At 48.5% G+C, this 21,146-nt stretch overlaps 1 protein-coding gene across 5 annotated transcripts in view; it reads right to left on the bottom strand.

The window, feature by feature from the left end:
• Positions 1-20,920, bottom strand: part of GALNT6 (polypeptide N-acetylgalactosaminyltransferase 6) — a 39,029-nt gene extending 18,109 nt beyond the window's left edge. Inside the window, exons 1-4 of one of the 5 annotated variants that reach the window (XM_061127580.1) lie at positions 20,726-20,920; positions 9,724-9,861; positions 5,456-6,048; positions 3,007-3,179 (exon numbers count right to left, since the gene is read on the bottom strand). In XM_061127580.1, the coding sequence (XP_060983563.1) occupies positions 3,007-3,179; positions 5,456-6,048; positions 9,724-9,861; positions 20,726-20,887 (1,066 nt within the window). In that variant the 5' untranslated portion in view covers positions 20,888-20,920. Of the gene's footprint in view, positions 1-3,006; positions 3,180-5,455; positions 6,049-9,635; positions 9,862-19,164; positions 19,244-20,725 lie in introns of those variants that run through there. The other 4 variants (XM_061127582.1, XM_061127583.1, XM_061127581.1 and 1 more) reach the window with 4 other exon arrangements.
• Between the last annotated feature and the right edge of the window lie 226 nt (positions 20,921-21,146).

Below are 21,146 nucleotides of genomic sequence, written 5' to 3'. Positions count from 1 at the left end.
AAGTCTCTCTAAAGTCTCAAAGCCCTCAAGGTAGGGTGGTTTATCCTGGGGTTCACAAATTCCCTGGAATCACATGCACAAACGTGGGTGTGTGCACACTTGTGGCAGCTGTGTGCTATTCTAGGGAGTGCCTGCGTCCTTAGTCACTTCAGTCGTGTCTGACTCTTTGAGACCCCCATGGACGGCAGCCCTTCAGGCTCCACTGTGCATGGGATTTACCAGGCAAGAATACTGGAGTCGGTTGCCATGCCCTCCTCCAGAGGATTTTCCCAACCCAGGGATCAAACCCGCATCCCCTGTGACTCTTGCATGGCAGGAAGATTCCTTACCTACCGAGCCACCTGGGAAGCCCTCTAGAGAGAAGGGCATAGCTTTTAACAGATTGTCAAAGGAGGCCAGGACCCAGGAAAATAAGAATGGCTGGTTCTGGTTTCTCAGACAGGTGATTCCAAGATGCTGGACTTGGCTCTATGAGACAGTCCAGGGCAACAAGGGAGAGGCCACCAGAAGGAATTGGAACACGTCTGGTGACCTGAGAGGGGCAGGCTCTTTGGAGCGGCTACTGCCAAGCCCCCCTATTAGGCACAGGTCACTCTGCCCTTTTCAAACTGCCCGTGCCAACCTGGCACTGTGTCATTGACTGGCCTGGTCCGAGGAGTCACCCAGCTGGGCAGCATGCCTTTTACTTACACAATTCTGAGTGACAAGCTGAGACAGTTGAGAGAACTCCACCACATGTGATTCAAAGGGAGAAACTTCTGAGGGGTGGGCCACTCGGGTTTGTGGGAATAAGGGTTACTAGAGAGCCCAGTTCGAGCTGGAGGGCAATGGATACACTGGTTCCTATTCCTCACAACCATTCTGTTGCTCCTAAGACTCCCCGGAGGCCACTCCCAAGTCCCAACCCTCTCTGCCAGACTCTCTGCCCCTCCCTTTCCACAAGCTCATCTCTCTGCTCCCTGTCCACCAGACCCTTTCACGCACCTCTGATACTTGTCTGCCCTTCCCAGGAAAGTGGGAGCTCCCAGAGAAAATGGGCTCATAGAGCCCATACGCGGCGCCTCTTCCCTCTGTCCACCCTGGCTCTAGTCCTCTTTCCCAGAGGGCAGGAGGGGGCTGGGGGTGGGAAAGGGTACTTCAGCAGCTGGGCCACTGGAGGAACCCCTATGGTTCCTGCCCTCAATGTGGGAGCACAGGCACAGGAAGCCAAGCTGGGAGAGCCCAGACCCCACTTGCCACCTGGGAGGAAGGCGCAGCTCCTAGAGGACCCCAGTCTACTGCTGCAGGGGTCCTACAGTGCTTTTCTAGTTCTGGCCCCGGCATGCCCTGCTTGAGTGACTGTAAGGACTTCCTCTCTGGACTCAGGTCCTCTGCTTCTCTTCCTGACAATCACCCTCCCCAAAGCTGCCACCTTTCTGAGACGAGGTCACTCTCCAGCTTAAGCACCTTCAATGATTCATTTTCTTCCCCCCAAATAAATACTTTTAGCACGGTGTGGATTTCATTCAGGCTTCCCAGGAGGTGCTAGTGGTAAAGAACCTGCCTGCCAATGCTGCAGACATACGAGACGCAGGTTTGATCCCTGGGTCGGGAAGATACCCTGAAGGAGGGCATGGCAACCCACTCCAGTATTCTTGCCTGGAGAATCCCTTGGACAGAGGAGCCTGGTGGGCTATAGTCCATGAGGTCGAAAAGAGTCGGACATGACTGAAGCGACTTGGCATGCACACAAGGATTTCATTCAACATCTTTTTTTTTTTTTTTTCCCCCCACCCTCAACATCTTTTTAGTGTCATTTCCCACAGCACAAACACAAATGTTTGTGAAGCTCTGCTGATGCTGTTCTCTCTTCTGGGGCTGCCCTGTAACACCTCTTCTCTCCCTGGATACTCAGGCTTTCAGGTGCAGCTCTAATCCAACGTGGACGTCTCAGCCAGGCCACACAGAAATAACATCTCCCACAGTGCACTGCTCCCATACCAAGGCTAAAATGGAACTAATGCATATGGAGCTCTTACTGGAGGCTAAGTACTCCACAGCACATGGGCCATCTCATTTACCATCTATCTCTGATCCCTTGTCCACCTTGCAAGGGAGTCAATTATCTTCATTTTCAGAAGAAGGGACTGAAGGACTTCCCTGGTGGTCCAGTGGTTAAGACTCCACACTCCAAATGTAGGGGTCCTAGGTTTGATCCCTGATCAGGGAACTAGACCCCACATGCTGCAACTAAAGATCCGCACGCCACAACCAAGAGCCGGCACAGGCAAATAAGTAAATATTAAAAAAAAAAACAACAAAAAAAGTGAGGATGGAAGTTCAGAGAGGCTAAGTATCTTGCCCAAGGTCACAGAGCTAGGAAAAGTCAGAGCTAGGATTTGAGGTCCTGGGTGTTGAACTCTCAAGGCCTTGTTCTCTCATGTCCGCTAGGGTGTGTTCCAGGTCACACCACTACGGCTGGTGCTGTAAGCAGTCATATGACTATGAGGGCTGTTAGCCCCCTCGAGATGAGATCTGTCTAATTTGTCATTTCATCTCCTATGCCTAAGGCAGCACCTGGCGCAAATAACTCAGTAGATGTTTGTGGAAATGCTTTGAACTGTGGAAGTTTGGTGAGCAAACTCACTTGCCTATTACCAACTACAGCGAAGGGCTTCTGAGATGGAATCTTTAAGAGCAAAAGAATGGTCCAGTAGGTGGGAAACAGAGGGGAAGGCCCATCCCCACCTTCTGCATTTCTGAATTGGGGTTGGGCTTGGCAACTCTAAGGGAATCCTTGAGGCCAGAACACTTAAGCTTTTGGAGCTTTAGGGATCAAATGCAAATCAAGTTCAGGAATGTGGCACCCATCTGCCTTCTTCCTGCTCCTGACCTTTATGATGAGCTATGATGCCACACAACAGGCCACGAGGCAGTGTCTGCTCCCTTGGGAGCACCAGCAGGCCCTCTTTCCTCAGAGTACCAGGGGAGACCCCAGGCCCCTCCTCGGGGGCCCCCTAGCCTCACCGTCCGTGCTGGCATCATCCACCAGAATGATCTCCTTCAGCAGGATGGCGGGGGTGGTGTGTAGGACGCTGTACACGGTCCGCAGCAGCGTGGACCAGGCCTCGTTGTGGAACACAATGATGACGCTGGTGGCAGGCAGTGGGGGGCAGCGCCGGAACTTCTGGTCAACACACCTGTGCGGATGAAAGTGCAGATACAGTTCTCCGGGTCCCCGGTAGTTCCAGGGGTGGGGAGGGCTCTGGCCACAGATTCCTATAAGCATCCTCTGCTCCTCGGAAGCCCCAGCCTACAGTCCCCTTTGGAGCTGGGAATAGCGGCATGCTTTTTCCAGCTTATCCAATATTTGCCACCTACTCTGAGCCTCTGCACAGGTGCTAACCAACCCACTACAAAACCTGTCTCCCGGGACTTCCCTGGTGGTCCAGTGGCTAAGACTCTGTACTCCCAATGCAGGGGGCTTGGGTTCGATCTCTTGTTGGGGAACTAGACTGCACATGCTGCAACTAAGAGTTTGCATGCCATAACTGAAATATCCCTCATACCACAACTAAGATCAAAGATCCTGTGTATAGCAACTAAGACCGAGCACAGCAAAAAGCAAACAATCCCCCCCGACCAAAAAAACCCAAAACCTATTTCCCCCACCTGAGGTCCCAGAGGGAAAGTAACAAAGGGCAACTCTGACATCTGGAAAAAGTGACTACAAATTCCATATTCAATGAAAGGGAAAGACTTTACTCTTTACAGTGAACGGTTCCACTCAAACCCGTTTCCTCACGAATTCCTATAATCCGATACTATCATCACCAACACTTTCCTGTGACTTGTCTCTATCCTCATCCACTCCAACCACTCTGGGGCCCTAGGTTGCACTGCTCCCTCCCCGACACACCATCTCAGGAGGGGGTGGGAATGTGTCAATGCTGGATCTCAAGGAATTGTGCAGCCTAACGCCCTTTCTTTCTTTTAAAAAAGTACTTATTTATTTGGCTGCACTGGTCTAAGGTGCAACATGCAGGATCTTTAATCTTCGTTGCGGAATGTGGGATCTAGTTCCCTGACCAGGGATTGAAACTGGTCCCCCTACATTGGGAGTGGGGAGTCTCAGCCACTAGACCACCAGGGAAGTCTCTAAATGCCTTTTTTAAACCCCCTCTGCAGGTCAGAGAGATTTCTCAGGGGCCCTCCAGAGAAGACTTCCAGACCTCCTCCACTGGCTGCCCTCAGGCCCACTGCCCTTCCCTGTGAGGAGTTCTGGTAACTCAGGCTTGCTCCATGTTCTACGCCTCTAATACTTGGTCCAAGTCTGAGGAACTCCAGGTTCACAGCCCTAAAGAATCATGAACCTAGAATGGAAACTGCCATGTGTGGGCATGAACACTCAGTCGCATCCTAGTCATTGCAACCCCATGGACTGTAGCCCACCTCTGTCGATGGGATTCTCCAGGAAAGAATACTGGACTGGGTTTCCATTTCTTCCTCCAGCAGATCTTCCTGACCCAAGGATGGAACCCAGGCCTCCTGCATCTCTTGCACTGCAGGCAGATTCTTTATGGCTGAGCCACTGGGGAAGTCCCTAACTGCCATGTGAAAAAAGGCCAAAAACAGTATTCCTCTTGAGTTGGGAATGACAAAGTCTACACGAGAAAGACACAAAACCTTTGACGGGAGGCCAGTAAGAACACAGACTGAAGTGGCTACAACTCAAAGATCTAAGAGCTGGTTCACTGCCCAGGACTGAAAGTACAAACAGGTTCAAATAATTGGTTGGAATGAGTTCATGGCCCTGAGTCTTCACTGAAAGAAACCAGGAGGTGAGCAGTAATCCTGACCACCAGGGCCGTTTTCGGGAAATGTCCCTTGTTAGGAGCTCAGCGGCAGAGTCCTGCAGTTTCCAGCCTCTCGGCAGAGGGCAAGGCCCCCAAATCTGTGGGCTGCAGTCAGGCCCTCCTAGTCACCCCTTGGCCCGCTGTGGTCCCCATCAGGAGTTCCTTTTTCTGTATCCTGTCACCTTCACAACTGTTTTTCTCTCTCACAGGTTTCCCTGAGACTCTGGCCTGACCATGATGCCCTTGAATCCCAATCCCTAGGATAACGACAATGGATCAGGAAAAGAAAGGAGGGCTTAGAGGAGACCCTTGCCCACACTCTAAAATCCCTATCAGAGACATCCCTGGTGGTGCAGTGGTCAAGAATTTACCTTCCAATGCAGGGGATGCAGGTTTGATCCCTGGTTGGGGAACCAAGATCCCACATGCCTCAGGGCAACCAAGCCCATATGCCACAACTGCTGAGCTGGAGTGCCACAACAAAGACCCGATGCAGCCAAATAAATAAATAAATATTGATATAAAATAAAATCCACGTCAGCCCTTTACATTGGCTGTGGACATACCAGCCACGCCTTTGGCAGAATCCTGGCCTCATCCTGGGATACGGTGCTACTTACTCAGGGGGTCGGGTGTCTGGCCCCAGGGTCCTCTGCAGGGAGATGCGGTCACTGGCAAAGGCATTGAAGCAGTGCTTCTTATAGCCCTCTTCCTTTTCCTGGGTCTCCTGGGGTGTCCACTCTTTCTTCTGAAATGCTTTCCCATCCGCCCCAGGGCCATTGGGGTCCTGTGGCGGCCGTTCCCAGAATGGCTTCAGTTCAGTTGGGGTGTAGAACCCTGGGAGGCAGGACTGGTTGGAGGAGGCCAGTGTCTGCTGGGGCTCCGGAGCCCGGATCTGGAACTTGGGCATGGAGTCCCTGAGGTTGTGCACGGCCCCCAGCATGAGGTCCAGGACGTGGTCCTTCTGGCTCACCAAGGACCTCAGCCAAGGCTTCTCTGTGGCCTGCTCCCTGCCACTCACGTCCCTCTGCAGGATGAAGAGGAAGAACACGAAGGCGCTGCCCACCATGACCAGGCGCACGGTCATGTGGCGTCTGCGGAGCAGCCTCATCCTCCGGAACTGACGAGGACCCGGCTGAGTCAGCTCCGACTGCTGCGCCTGGCCCTGGAAACAGCACGAGGTGTCGTGGTGGCCACACCCTGGGGCCTCGGCCTGAGAAGAGAAATGAGAGAGAGAGAAATGAGCCAAGGCAGGTGGAGGAAGGGAGTCAGGGGATTTGCAGGTTCTCGGCCAGGCTCTGCTGCTGAATGGTGACATCACCTTAGTCCAATCACGTTACTTGCCTGCACCTAAATTGTCTCCATCCAGATAAGGAGAATGGACCCTGTTTCTTTCCTGCCCTAAGATTCTGAGGTTCATGGACCTAGAAAAACTGGAAACTTGAAATGCTACATGAAGAAATTTAATCAACGTAACTACTTTTTGAAACAATTTGGCATTTTCTAGAAAAATTTAAAATGTTCACACCTTATGACCCCTGCAATTCCTCTCCTGGTTTTACATCTCAGATAAACATATGACCAAAGGCATGCACAAGAACATTTCTAGCAGTACCCACAAAAAAGGCAAAAATTAGAAATAATCCTAATGTCTATCAGCATTATAATGAATAAACAGTGTGAAATATCCACAGCACATGGACTGCACAACCATGACAACGAAGGAACCATTTCTTTATGCCACAACACAGATGCAAGGTTGAGTGAAAAAAAAAAAAAAAGAAGTTTCTGAAGAGGGAGGAAAGACATGGGAATAAAGGTACATGGGGGACTTCAAAATAAGCTTTTTTTTTAAAGTGAATGGTGGCTTCTGGCAGCACTGCTATTCTTTATACCCTATGCACATTTTATCAATATTTTCTGTATCTATTCATATTTAATAAAAAAATTAAAAACAATTTTAAAATCTAAGATTCTAATGACAGCACCTTCCAGGCAGGACCATGGCCCTGAGCATCTATCCTCATATATGTGGTACCAGGCTCAGAGGAAGAGTGTTTGCAAAACTTTCTGTAGACAGTTCTGCAAGTATAAGACTCATGGGGTAAGCACTAGATGTTGGTGGCAAAAGACCTGCGCACAAATTCTAGATCTGCAGCTTCTAACAATAATAGCACCTACCTCCTAGAGTTGTTTGTTGTAAGGATTAAGTTCAATGAAATAATTCCTGGAAAAAGCTTAGCAGTCTCTGCACCCAGTCAATGCTCAGAAAGTGTTAGTTTTTATCAGTAGCAGCTGTGTGACCCTCGGGCACATGACTTAATCTCTCTAAGCCTCAACTTCCTCATCTATAAAGTGGGGGTGACTAATAACTAACCCACAGTGGGTGTGAGGATTAAATCAGAAATAATGTATATAAAAACTCAGCTGAGTGTCTGGCACAGACTGAGCCCTCAATTATTTCTATGATTGTCACTAATAAATCCCTGCTCAGTTTCCCAGCAATTATCCTCAGGCACCTGGTCTTTGGCCAAAGCCACACTCATTACTCTGTCTTAAAAAGAACTTCAGTGGAGCTGTGTTGTTAAACACACAAGCTGCTGCCTATGGAGAAGCCTGGTATTTGGAGTCACTCGGATCCACTTGGGGCACAGGTGGCTGTCATGATGTGAAGTGGGAACAGGGGTCACTTTGGGCAGGGGGAGAGATGTTCTCTTTTAAAACCTCAGATTCATGCATATAGCAAACAGACACAAAGTATCTGCTATGCATAGGAAGCTGAAACTGCGCACCTCCTGTAAACAGCAAGCATGAAGCAAGCACCTTTGTATGTAGCAAGCACACTGAATTTCTGCCTCTACGCAGCCACATACTGAAAGCCTACCATGTACATAGCAAGCATGTGCTGAGTACCTACTGTATACAGCAAATATACCTAAGCACCTACTTCACACAAATATGTTAAAGAGAAACATTTTAAGTGCCTGCTGTATATAGTGCTTTTGGTAAAAAAAAAAAAAAAAAAAAAGATTCAGCAGCACCATCAAAAATCGAATAAGATTAAATCTTTTTGAGCATCTATTTTATATTAGGTATTGTCTGGGAGATAGAGGAGCTTTGTTGATTCTGCCAGTATTGAGTGAATTCCTGCTTTATGCCAGGTACTCTGCCAGATGGTGGCCAGCCAGAAGGTGAGCAAGCTACATTGCAGGGAGGACCATGTGAAGTCCTGTTCTTGACAAAGGACTGTGTGCAGTAGGGGCTGTTTCTCCCCCAAGTCTGGTGACCTCCCCGACCTTGCCAGCCACACTTCTGGTAATCGTCTTCTTACGCAGAGAGCCCAGCCTTCAAGGAGAGTACAGTCAATCGCGGGAGTCAAGTTTTAAGCAGAGGCACCCAGCCTGAGAGAGGCAGCCTCGGGGGCAGAGGGAGAGAGGATGCAGTAAACTCACCGAGTGGGGGAGAGTGATGCTTGTGAAGTCCCTCTGGAGAGAAACTTGGGCTGAGCCCTAACCCACAAGGAGGAGTTGGCTGGTGACGTGAGCACATGTCAGGCAGAGGGAACAATATAGAGAAAGCCCGAGATGCAGGAGACAGCATGATCCATCAGAGAACTCCAAGGAATTTGGTTTGGTGGGAGGATGAAGCCTGATGGGAGGAACAGGTGATGGGTCTGGAGAGGTGGCTTGAAATCAAGTCATCAAAGCAAAGAGCTTGCCCTTGACCCGAGGCATGGGGAGCAGTAAAGACTAGTGGGAGCCCAGCATTACAAGAGGAGGAGTGTGACAGCTGGTGGAGGGCGTCTAGGAGATGCACCTGACTGGCAGCTGGATGACCAGTTAAGAGGAACTAGGGGGTGGTCTGACCCAAGATAGCAGCAGTGCGGATAAGGAGGGAGGGTGTGGTGCCAGGGGAACGCCCCTGGGTGGTGAGGTGAAACAATCCACTCCAGCTGGGACACAGAGGGACACAGAGAGGTGTGAGATGCCTCCTTCCCCACCAGATTTTAAAATCTAGTTGGAGAACAAGAACTGGGTTCGGGGAGCACCAGTCCCAGGAGGGAATAGGAGCAGGAAAAAATCTGTCTCTGAATACCCTTTTGCACTTTGAACCCTGACAACATTATCTATTCAAAAAGTAACACAATTTGAACTAAGAGCACAGACAAGAACAACAGCCCGTGGGCTTGAAGAAGGCTTCAAGGAGGAAATGGAAACTCAATGTAGAGGCGGTGTTCTATCTAAGGGTTGCTGGGCTGATTGATGCCTGACTTTGACATCTCATCGATTCTGCAACTGCCCCAGCTAAGCACAGACCAAGGGCCGCAGAATGGGGAAGTGTTTGCTACAATAGTGCTGAACCATCTGAACTGGCATCTCCCTGACACTTTGTCTGTCTACCTTCCGCTCCAACAAGAAAGAGGGAGCACAGTTAGAAACAAAGGCATGGTACAGGCATAACCTGGGAGTTGCTATGCAGTCAGTTCCAGACCACAGCAAGAAAGTGGGTCACGCAATTTTTTGGTTTCCCAGGATATAGAAAAGTTATGTTTATACCATACTGTAGTCTATTAAGTGTGCAATAGCATTATGTAAAAAAAAAAAAAGTATATACTTTAATTAAAAAATAACACTTCCGGAAAAATTTCAGCAATAGATTTGCTGGATATAGGGTTGCCACAAACCTTCAATTTGTAAAAAATGCAGTATCTGTGAAGCAAGACAAAGTAAAGCACAATAAAATGACATATGCCTCCTACAAAGCTTAGTTATCCGCTACTGCCAAGTGCTTAAGACTCACCTCCTCCAGGAAGGCCTCCCTGACTGACTCACTCAGAATCACCCAGGTCACTCCAACTCCCTCGTCTTGACATTGCAGTGTGATTCACCTTTGTTCCTTTGTTCCCTCCTAAAGAGAGACTTGGGGTTAAACTGAGCTCTTCCCAGGCATCTGCTCTCTCAATCCAGCCTGGCTGTCTAAGGCTTTCTCTCTGGTGCTTGCAGTTCCTCAAGGTACTAACCACATCCTGAAATGAAACAAGACACCTGTGATTAGCCTTGGCAGTAAAGGGACTCTGGTTTGTTTGCTTGGCATGCGGGTGATGGGAAAGAGTCTCTTCGAAGGGACACAAAGTCCAGTGTAAGTCAGAAGACTTTGTCTTTAAGGATTCCTGCTCTCTGCGTAGGAGACTATTACCAGAAGTGTGGCTGGCAAGGTCAGGGAGGGCACCAGATTTGGGGGAGAAACAACCCCTACTGCACATAGTCCTCAGGCAAGAGCAGGGCTTCACATGGTCCTCCCCGCAGTGTAGCTCGCTCACCTTCTGGCTGGCCAAGAGGTCCACTGGCAAGTATGCCCAAGGCCCTCAACCACTCATTCCCTCCTGCTGCTGCTAAACTTTCATTCCCAACTCTTTTTTCTCCAGCCACCCTTGGGATTGCAACATCAGACCATCTTGATTTTAGTACTGAGATGATACCAGAAATCCTCTTATTCTGGGAACATTTCCTTAGACTGAACAAACTGGACCTGTTTTCCTGGCCTCATTAGTCAGAATACAAATTTACCTTTTGTCACTGGTATAAGGGAACCGAGGTTTCACCCAGTCCAATGTCTATCAAACCGTTGATTGCAACTCATTATAAGATTGTGAAATACATTTAAAGTGTTGCAAATCAGCATTGGAAAAAAATTATTTAAAAGATCAGATTAGACTAGAGCAAAAAAAAAAAAAAACTACATCACAGGTAATATGGGTAAGTATTGTTTTGTTAAAATTTCATTTTGGTTATTACACATACATATATAGAGTAAGTGTACCAAAAGTCCTAGTATAATCTTATGCTTTAATAACTTTGGAAGTATAAATGCCACAGACTTACAGAGAACATCATTTGAAAGTTTAAATTTCTTTCACCTCGTTTCTATGAATTTCGAATAATAAATTATTATTTTAATGTCTGTCTCCATCCGTTGAAGATGATAAACATTTCCTGATACAAAATTAAAATGAAAAGTTGTTATTCAAAATTCACATAGGTGAAAGGAATCACATTTTCAAATGATGTTTTTTGTTAGTTTGTAAAATTCATACCTCTTAGGAGACTAAAGTATAAAATTTTCCTAAAGGGAATTCCCTGGTGGTCCAGTGGTTAGGACTCAGTGCTTTTTCTGCTGTGGCCAGGGTTCAATCCCTGGTGGGAGAACTAAGATCCCACACAACAAAGCTTTCCTGAGACTTTTGAGATATCCTGTCACACATAAGAAGATACTAAGTTTTCTTTTTTTTTTTTTATTTTTTTATTAGTTGGAGGCTAATTACTTCACAACATTTCAGTGGGTTTTGTCATACATTGATATGAATCAGCCATGGATTTACACGTCTTCCCCATCCCAGTTCCCGCTCCCACCTCCCTCTCCACCCGATTCCTCTCGAAACATCCCACCCTCGCCTTCTCCCACAGAGTTCAAAAGTCTGTTCTGTATTTCTGTGTCTCTTTTTCTGTTTTGCATATAGGGTTATTGTTACCATCTTTCTAAATTCCATATATATGTGTTAGTATGCTGTAATGTTCTTTGTCTTTCTGGCTTACTTCACTCTGTATAAGGGGCTCCAGCTTCATCCATCTCATTAGGACTGGTTCAAATGAATTCTTTTTAATGGCTGAGTAATATTCCATGGTGTATATGTACCACAGCTTCCTTATCCATTTGTCTGCTGATGGGCATCTAGGTTGCTTCCATGTCCTGGCTATTATAAACAGTGCTGCAATGAACATTGGGGTGCACGTGTCTCTTTCAGATCTGGTTTCCTCAGTGTGTATGCCCAGAAGTGGGATTGCTGGGTCATATGGCAGTTCTATTTCCAGTTTTTTAAGAAATCTCCACACTGTTTTCCATAGCGGCTGTACTAGTTTGCATTCCCACCAACAGTGTAAGAGGGTTCCCTTTTCTCCACACCCTCTCCAGCATTTATTGCTTGTAGACTTTTGGATAGCAGCCATCCTGACTGGCGTGTAATGGTACCTCATTGTGGTTTTGATTTGCATTTCTCTAATAATGAGTGATGTTGAGCATCTTTTCATGTGTTTGTTAGCCATCTGTATGTCTTCTTTGGAGAAATGTCTGTTTAGTTCTTTGGCCCATTTTTTGATTGGGTCATTTATTTTTCTGGAATTGAGCTTCAGGAGTTGCTTGTATATTTTTGAGATTAATCCTTTGTCTGTTTCTTCATTTGCTATTATTTTCTCCCAATCTGAGGGCTGTCTTTTCACCTTACTTATAGTTTCCTTTGTAGTGCAAAAGCTTTTAAGTTTCATTAGGTCCCATTTGTTTAGTTTTGCTTTTATTTCCAATATTCTGGGAGGTGGGTCATAGAGGATCTTGCTGTGATTTATGTCAGAGAGTGTTTTGCCTATGTTCTCCTCTAGGAGTTTTATAGTTTCTGGTCTTACATTTAGATCTTTAATCCATTTGATACTAAGTTTTCTTGTAAAATGCCCCCCTTCCAACTTCTACCCATCCCCCCATCCCCTCCCCTCTCCTCCCACCACCTTCCCCAGGTCCAGTCAAAAAGCCAGTGATACAGTCTAATTCCTCCATTTTACAGCCTAGTTTCCTCCAATAAACCTTCCTAGGTCTCTTGCAGAATTTCTATCTCTAGTCTCACCCCCTTGTGTGTGTGCTAAGTCGCTCCAGTCCTGTCTGACTCTGTGTGACCCCATGGACTGTAGCCCACCAGGCTCCTCGCCCATGGAATTCTCCAGGCAAGAATACAGGAGTGAGTTGCCCATGCCCTCCTCCAGGGGATCTTCCCGACCTAGGGATCGAACCTGATTCTCTTATGTTTCACATCTTATGATCCCACGTCTCTCAGGTCTCCTGCATTGGCAGGTGGGTTCTTTACCGCTAGTGCCACCTGGGAAGCCCCTCACCCCCCCTTAGCAAACTGTTTATACTTCTACTTTGATCTTTTCACAGTCTCTCCTCTCTCACACCTTTGTGAACTGGACCAGAGAGGGCAGGTTGTTTTCAGCTTTTTGTCGCTTGCAAAGTTCTAGCACAAAGCTTGCATGTGGCAGGTACTTCAAAAACTCTTGTTAAATGAGATGAGGCCAATAGGGTTAACATGACCCATTTAAAGCCACAGAGGTGAGCCCTGGCTTCACTAAATGATGTTTTGAATGCGTTTGTGCATGTGAGTTACACGATAGTCTGTTGCTACACACCAGTGAGCCATGTAGACTAGGTCCTTCTGAGTCCAGCACTCTTATTTGACAGCGAGGCCAGTTTGGTTAGGTGACTTCTATTGTGTCACACAGCTCATGGCTCCTGGGAGCAGATGCCCATCTCTCAACTCCCAGGCACTGCTCTGTTCCCACCATTTTACCTTCCCCTTGGAGGTCACCTGGAGAGTTTGGGGACTAGTTTGGGTCTCCTGAACCTAGAGCAGGGCTATGTTCCAGAAACTCCCTATTTCACTGATAGATGCCCCACTTCCAACCTCTCCCCATCCCCCAGCCCCTCCCCTCTCCTCCCACCACCTTCCCCAGGCTTGCCCTCCTCCAATTCTCACCTAGGACCACCAATGCTTTAAAGATGGCCACAAATGTAGTTCCCAGGTAAAGTTTTGGCTTTAGTGAGAACCAGGGTCAGCTACCCGGAACACGCCCTTGCTGGCCAGGTGGCCTATTTATAACAAAGTTTCTTTCTGTTTATCTAGGGAGCTGCTCACCTCCTAGAGATGTGGCAGCCAGGAAGTTAGCAGTGGCAACACCACCAACAGGGATGTTTGCTCAAGTTAGTCAGGCTATCGCTCAATTACAGGTTTCTTAAAAAGTGATGACTGTCACCACTCTCACTAGGAGCAGGTGTGTGACCGAGTTAACACCACGGTGGGGAGCCGACAGGTCCATTTCAAGCTACTGGTTGTGGGGAGGGGGCCAAGAGGCTGTTTTGGACAAATGAGTCTCCCTTTTTTCTCCCGGGTAGCACTTTCTCAGTTATCAAAACCAACCTAACCTGCATTTCACTTCCTCTGTTCTGGTGCTGTAAACAAAGTAGCAAATTATCTCCTCCAAACCCCTCCTCCCACCTCTGACCTTTTTGATTACAGAATGCTGGTAGGTTTTCACTTTTCCCCATAATTATACCTTCAAAACACTTCAGTTTTCCCCCTCAACACTAGAGCTACAGTACATGACTGTATTTTCCCAGAAAGACTCACTGAAAGTTATTTCAGTAGCAAGTATATCAAGTTTTCTCCTGGGCTGATCTAGGTTCATCTTTTGTTTGCATAACATTTTAAGCTTTAGTTGCCCAAACACAGATTTTTTCCTTTGGAAAAAACCCAATTGAACTTAACTCATGCTGTGTCCCTAGAATAGGCTTGGCACATAGCAGGTGCTCAGCAAATGTTTCTTGATCTAGTCCAAGTTTGTAAAGTTACTGAAAAATCAAAATAATACCTGACCAAGCAGGAAGTTCACCAGCTCACAGGTTTTTGTCACTAAAGGATCTCCAGATCCTGCCAGGTCAGGCAGGGATATGTAACCGTTTCAAACTGAGCCTTGAGAGTCCTCAGAACCTAGGGATGAAGACGAACCCTAGGTGGGCATAGGCTGGGATTCCCTAATCATTTAGGAACCCTGGTGACAATCAGGTTGGGTCGGAGAGAAAGCCAGGGTCGGAGGCAGGGGAGAAAACAAACTCGAACTGAGTCTTATCATCCATCAACTGGCAGGAGGAGAGGGACGGATGGGGGTGTTTAACAGAAGGGGTATTCCTGAAGGCTTGCGCTCATCTTCAGGTTGAGGGGCAGGTGATGGGAGAGGACAGAACTGAAGCTTTCTCTTCTCTCTTCAGGTATGGTGCGCTCCTGGCTGTAGGACTTCTACCCAGGGCCACTGGATACCTGTCATGCCACACCCTGAACTCAGGGTCTGTGGCCTGCCCCCTAAACTAGCCAGCCTTCCCAATTTCCCCATTGTGGCCAGTAGCGTCGAAACCCTGGAAACTACTCTTGCCCCTACTCTACTCCCAGGCATGGAGTTTCTAAATGGGTTTCAACATCAGGCTCACTCCATGCACGCTCCTGCTGATTCATTCTCTGCCTCCTGGATCCTCTTCTTCCTCTGCTCTTTCAAAACCATTCTCTGAGACTGTGTTCCTACGACCCAGTATCTGGAGGATCAGCAGAAGTTGCCTGCCAGCTTCCTCTGCTCAGGCCTCTCTCTCCCTTTCACAATCTAGAAGGGCCATATTCATATTCCTTTCCCGACATTTGACTGTAGCAGAAACACGGCCTTGGCAGTCTGCTTCCTGTTTGCTCCTCACCCTCACTGGCTACCTTTTTCTCTTCAAAGCATTTTCCTTATGTTCTTGCTAAGCAGATCAAATAGCCAACATCCACTGGATCATCGAAAAAGCAAGAGCGTTCCAGAAAAACATCTACTTCTGCTTTATTGACTAGGCCAAAGCCTTTGACTGCGTGGATCACAACAAACTGTGGAAAATTCTGAAAGAGATGGGAATACCAGACCACCTGACCTGCCTCCTGAGAAATCTGTATGCAGGTCAAGAAGCAACAGTTAGAACTGGACATGGAACAACAGACTGGTTCTAAATCGGGAAAGGAGTACATCAATGTTGTATATTGTCACCCTGTTTATTTAACTTATATGCAGAGTACATCATGCAAAACGCTGGGCTGGAAGAAGCACAAACTGGAATCAAGATTGCCAGGAGAAATATCAATAACCTTGATATGCAAATAACACTACCCTTATGGCAGAAATCGAAGAAGAACTAAAGAGCCTCTTGATGAAAGTGAAAGAGGAGAGTGAAAAAGTTGGCTTAAAGCTGAACATTCAGAAAACTAAGATCATGGGACCCAGTCTCATCACTTCACGGCAAATAGATGGGGAAACAATGGAAACAGTGAGAAACTTTATTTTCTTGGGCTGCAGATGGTGACTACAGCCATGAAATTAAAAGACACTTTCTCCTTGGAAGAAAAGCTATGACCAAACTAGACCACATATCAAAAAGCAAAGACATTACTTTGCCAACAAAGGTCCATCGAGTCAAAGCTATGTTTTTTCCAGTAGTCATGTATGGATGTGAGAGTTGGGCTATAAAGAAAGCTGAGCGTCAAAGAATTGATGCTTTTGAACCATGTTGTTGAAGATGACTCTTGAGAGTCTCTTGGACTGCAAGGAGATCCAACCAGTCCATCCTAAAGAAAATCAGTCCTGAATATTCATTGGAAGGGCTGATGCTAAAGCTGAAACTCCAACACTTTGGCCACCTGATGCAAAGAACTGACTCATTAGAAAAGACCCTGATGCTGGGAAAGATTGAAGGTGGGAGGAGAAGGGGATGACAGAGGATGAGATGGTTGGATGGTATCACCAGCATGAATTAAGTAAGCTCAACTCATGAGCTGAGTTTGAGTAAGCTCGGGGAGTTGGTGATGGACAGGGAAGCCTGGTGTGCTGCAGTCCATGGGGTCGCAGAGTCAGACACAACTGAGTGACTGAACTGGACTGAAAGCAAATTATGTTTCTTTTCTTTAATTCTTACCTGAAACTCCCCTCCTCCAAGAAGCCTTCTCAGACTAAAGGGCATCTTACTGCCATTAGTATTGGGCATATTTGTTTCCAAGTTTCATGGCCCACGTTTCTTCACGTAGGACTTCCCCACTAGATTTTATGGGGGAGGGAGAACCAACAGGTTTAGACATTGGGCTGCCTAGGTCCCCTTTTCTTTCATCTTCTCAAATCTTTAAATCCTGGTCCCCAATCTTCTGCCTCTAGTATGCTTTTCCCAACTGGTTCACCTAACCTTCCTATTCCTACAGCATCCCTCCATCCTGAGGTATCTGGTTGTTAATTCCACACCCTGATCTGTCTGTTCTTTGTTTTCTGCTATCGGCAGAGGTGAGGGTGAGGATTGAGTTTTCTTCGTTTCTTCACATCTCTACCCAGGGCTGAGGACCAGGCTGCACAGGAGACTGGAGAATAACCTGACCTCCCAGGGCTCTCAGGTGCCACAAAAGAGTCTTGTAACAGTCCTTCTTCTCCCCAGACTGAGGCCATCCTTGTTCACTGGGCAAGCCTTGTACACAGCACAATTACAGCTTTGAGCCCGACACAGAGACAGGCACTGCCCTGCACTTGACCTCTCATTCATTCAAACCCTCACTCTCATTCCCATCAAATGAGAAAGGGTATGTTGGGCTTTCCCAGAGAGGAGCAGAGGGCTGTATGATGATCAGAGTTCACCCAAATCTTTGGCACAGCCGCTGGGTCCCTCCAGGACAGAGAAACCCACTTTGGACCTCAGCTTCACTTCTAGGGCTGGAGATGTCAGAACATGTCCATCAAACCAGAGGAGGTTCAGAACAATACCAGAACCTTTTCTAATATCACTGCTTGCTGTACCAAAGCAAGACACAGTTGTCTTTTTCCATTTTACATATAAGGAAACTGAAGCCCACACAAGTTTAGTAACCTGACCAAGGACACACAGCTATGAAATGGAAGAGGCAGAATTTGCTCCCAAGCCCACATCTCTCCAAAGCCCACTATCTTAACCATAGCACCATGTTGCCTTGCACTTGGCTGGTGCTTGGAGCTTTGACAAAGCATTTTCACATACACCTTCTCATTTGTTCCCCACCCAGGGAGTGTTTATGTGATTTGGCCAAGGTTAGACAGCTAATTTAGTGACAGAGCTGAGCCAGCTCTCCGCCTCCATTATACCCACTGCCTTGGCCCTAGGGTTAGTTGTCCCTTTGATTCCTGATTTCTGTTCTAGGCAATGGCTATATGGGCTAGGCCCAAGCCCGTATCTCTTGTTCAGGTTTCTCCCAACTGAATTTGGGGCTGAGATGTTTCTGATCTCAGACAGTTTTTGACATGCCTCAGGGCTTCCCTTTTCAGGCGTGAGTTCTTCCACATGGGTAGGAGTCAGCTATTCTGCTAACTATGGGCAGTGATTACCAAGGATGAGGGCTTTCCAGGCAGCCCAGTATTCGTGGTTCCACCACCTCTAGACCACATTCCCATTGACAGGCCTGCTCTGCTAACTGCTCTGGTGCCCCTGAAAGTTGTTTTGTTACCTCTGGGTGCCGAAAGTGAATGGCACTGTTAAGGAACAGGTCAGGAAGTATCTGCAAGGATGCTGGCTTCTGCTGGATAACTTGAACTAAAGTAAATTTCCAACCCCTCACCTTAGCTTGCGCTATTGATCACATGCATTTGCCTGTCTCATCCTTTTCGCTCTTCCTGTAATGGGCAGAGACACAGCTCATTCACTGCGAGAAAGGGGCGTGGGCAGTGTACACATATCTCTGGCAAAATGAGCACAAGCCCCAGGTTCTTTGGTGTGTCCAGAGTTTTTAACCTCCTGCAGTGTCTGCAAACTGCATTTGCAGGTCTGGCAGGGCACTGGGAGTGCAGTGTTAGAACTCTCCTTGTGAATGTTGCAATGGGGTGGCTGGCTAATAGAGGGATCTGTCTTATGCTGTGCTGGCAAATTGACACCTCACCATCCCCACACACACAGAGAAGCCCTGTGCTAACCTCCGCAGAGGTCAGTGTCTGGGACGACAGGCTCTGGGGGCAAGTAACAAACTATTTCTCCTTTTGGTTGGCCTGGGGTTTGGGACAAGTGACAGGAAATCAGGAAGTCGGTGACAGTCACAGTCATGAACACCCATCAGACTCCCTCCCAACAATACTGAACACACAGTTCCTGCCCTTTAAAGACCCAAGTCTCCACAGGGAGGATGTCTGAGACCCTGCCCTCACCCGGGAGGTTTCTCTCGCCGGCTCACTCCTTCTGCTCAGGAGCCGCGCCGCCCCAGGAAGGAGGGAACCTCTCTGAAAGGTTTTCTGCAGCTGAGCACTGGGGGTGGCTCAGCGCGGGGCGATGGGGGCACAAAAGGGATGCCAGGGCATGGGTGAGGGGCAGAGGTTGCAGAGTCCCGGAGGCAGTGCTGCTTGCACCGCTCCCACCCCACCCCTCCAGGACCCAGAGACCCCAGCTTTTCTTTCAACCTTTAAGGAAGGCGCGAAGGTGTAGGGAGTCCTACCGAGGGAGGAGCTAGAGGCCACCACGACGGATGGCCCAGCCCGGCCCTGCCGCTTCGTGTTGCTGTCGGGGGTGGCGAGGAAGAGGGGGAGTAGAAGATCGGCGAAGGGGGGCGATGGATGCGGGACAAGGACTTGGGAGAAGCGATCTCGACCGGCAGGAAGCCCCAAGAAGCGGGAGGGCTCTGGGTTCTAAGGCCAGAGAAGGGTGGCGGGCTGCTTCTGCTTCTTACCTGTGGTGCCCGGGCGGAGCCGCAGCCGCGCGGCCGTGCAGCTCACCGGTTTCCCGACGGGACGTCCTGGAGGGCGGGGCCGAGGCGGGCCCTGCACGACCGCTGGAGCGCGTCCTCCCCGCCCCTCCCGGGTCAGGTGCCGGGGGCCGAGCTCCCCAGCACTGCTCTGCGCCGCGGAACTCCGGCTTGCTGCGGGGCCGCCCCCCGGCCCATGCACCCCGCCCCCGCCGCCGCGGCTGGGATCCCGGCTGCTCCGGCTTCTCCAGATCTCAGCAAGTTCCGGGGGCCAGTCTCCGCGGCCAGGCTCTCGGCGTCGATAAAGATTGGAGGGTCCCGGCCATCACAAAGACGACAGGCGTGAGCCGCCGGCATGTGCGCGGGCTCAGTGGCCGTGTGGCCGCAGCGCTCAGAGTCTGGAGGAAAAGGCTCGGGAGCAGAGAAACGCCGCGGGACAGAGAGGCGCCCTGGGGCTCCGTCCCAGGATTGCTTCTCATCGGGAGAAGTGGTCTTGACCAAATGATTCCTCCCCTTCATCCAACAATAAGAGCAGGGAATTTGCTGTGTGCCACGAACAATGCTAAGGTCTTCATGTGCCGGGTCTCAGGTAAACACTAGCCCCAGCAAATAACTACTGATTATTGTCCGGAATATACACGGAAGGCGGCTGACCACACTGCTGGAGAGTGCGGCTCAAAGTAGACCAACGGCTTCACTTCACTTCACTTCACATCTGATAAACTGTTAGAAATGTAGATTCTCGGGTCCCACCTCAGACCTAAATAATGCGAAACTTGGGGGATGGGGCCCAGTAATTTGTATCTTTATAAGCCCTCCAGGTAATTCTGGTGCATTCTCAACTTTGAGAATCACTGAGCGAGTAGTGTCAGAGCTGGAATTAAAATCCAAATAAGTAAGTTCAGTACTTAAACCCACGCTCTGACTCATTACCACCTCCACCCTCAGGCTGCTCACCGGGGTTCTTTTGGGTCCTTGGGTCCTTTTGCCTCCTTGTCTCAGTAATAGAGAAGGACCACTCCAAAAAGCCAATAATTTGGAAATGTTCTATGGCAGAAAATTCAGCCACCAATTCTGTTTTTCTTTTGTCTTGGTGTTTAAATGAGTTTGTATTTCTAAGTTCATAAGACCCCGGGGGCAGGGGTGTGGGTGGGTAGATCTGAGCAAGAAGGCAGTTGTGACATGAACGGGGAAGAGCAGGGAAAGCCAGTGGGGATTAACAGTTGGATGAGAGAAGTAACCTTGTTTTCTAATCTGGAACCCCACAGTAGAACTGAGCTATTCAGAAGGAGGTCAGAGCTTTTCCAGGGATAGATTCTGGAGAGAGGAGGCCAGTGGAGCAGGGAGAAGACCTTGCCCCCCTACACTAGATCAGGAAGTGGGTGAAGGATGGATGTTCCTAAAGGAGTAGAAAAGGGAGGTATCCACTCAGTCTTGGCCTGCTCACCTGTCTCCTCCTTTAATACCAACCAAGTGGCTGAGTAATTCTCCTGCCCTCAATTCCCTTCTTTTCACATTAGAGACTCTGGGATTTAAAGGGACTTACCAGGTGTCTCAGTGGTGAAGAATCCATCATCTCAATGCGGGAGACATGGGTTCGAACCCTGGGTCGGGAAGATCCCCTGAAGGAGGAAATGACAACCCACTCCAGTATTCTTGCTGGGATAATAACCCCATGGACAGAGGAGCCTGGCGGGCTACACTTCATGGGGTCACAAGGAGTCAGACATGACTGAGTATGCTCACATGCTAGGGTTTAAATTTCTAATGAGAGACTTTATATAGCATTTGCCTTGATCATCTGTTTTGCTTCCTCTACAGACCCTCAGGGTTCATTCTAACCTCACTGCTTCGGCTGCTCCCACTGTCACTTGCCTGATTGCACAGCTACTTTCTCAGAATAAGGACATTTCCTGTTGCAGACTGTGAGATGCTGCATCTTATTTCTCTCTTCCTGGATGCTCGAC

The sequence above is a fragment of the Dama dama genome, chromosome 3 (genome assembly GCF_033118175.1).
Source record: "Dama dama isolate Ldn47 chromosome 3, ASM3311817v1, whole genome shotgun sequence".
Taxonomy (NCBI): Eukaryota; Metazoa; Chordata; class Mammalia; order Artiodactyla; family Cervidae; genus Dama; species Dama dama.
The sequence above is the reverse complement of the archived record's forward strand: the minus strand, read 5'-3'. Positions and strand labels throughout refer to the sequence as shown.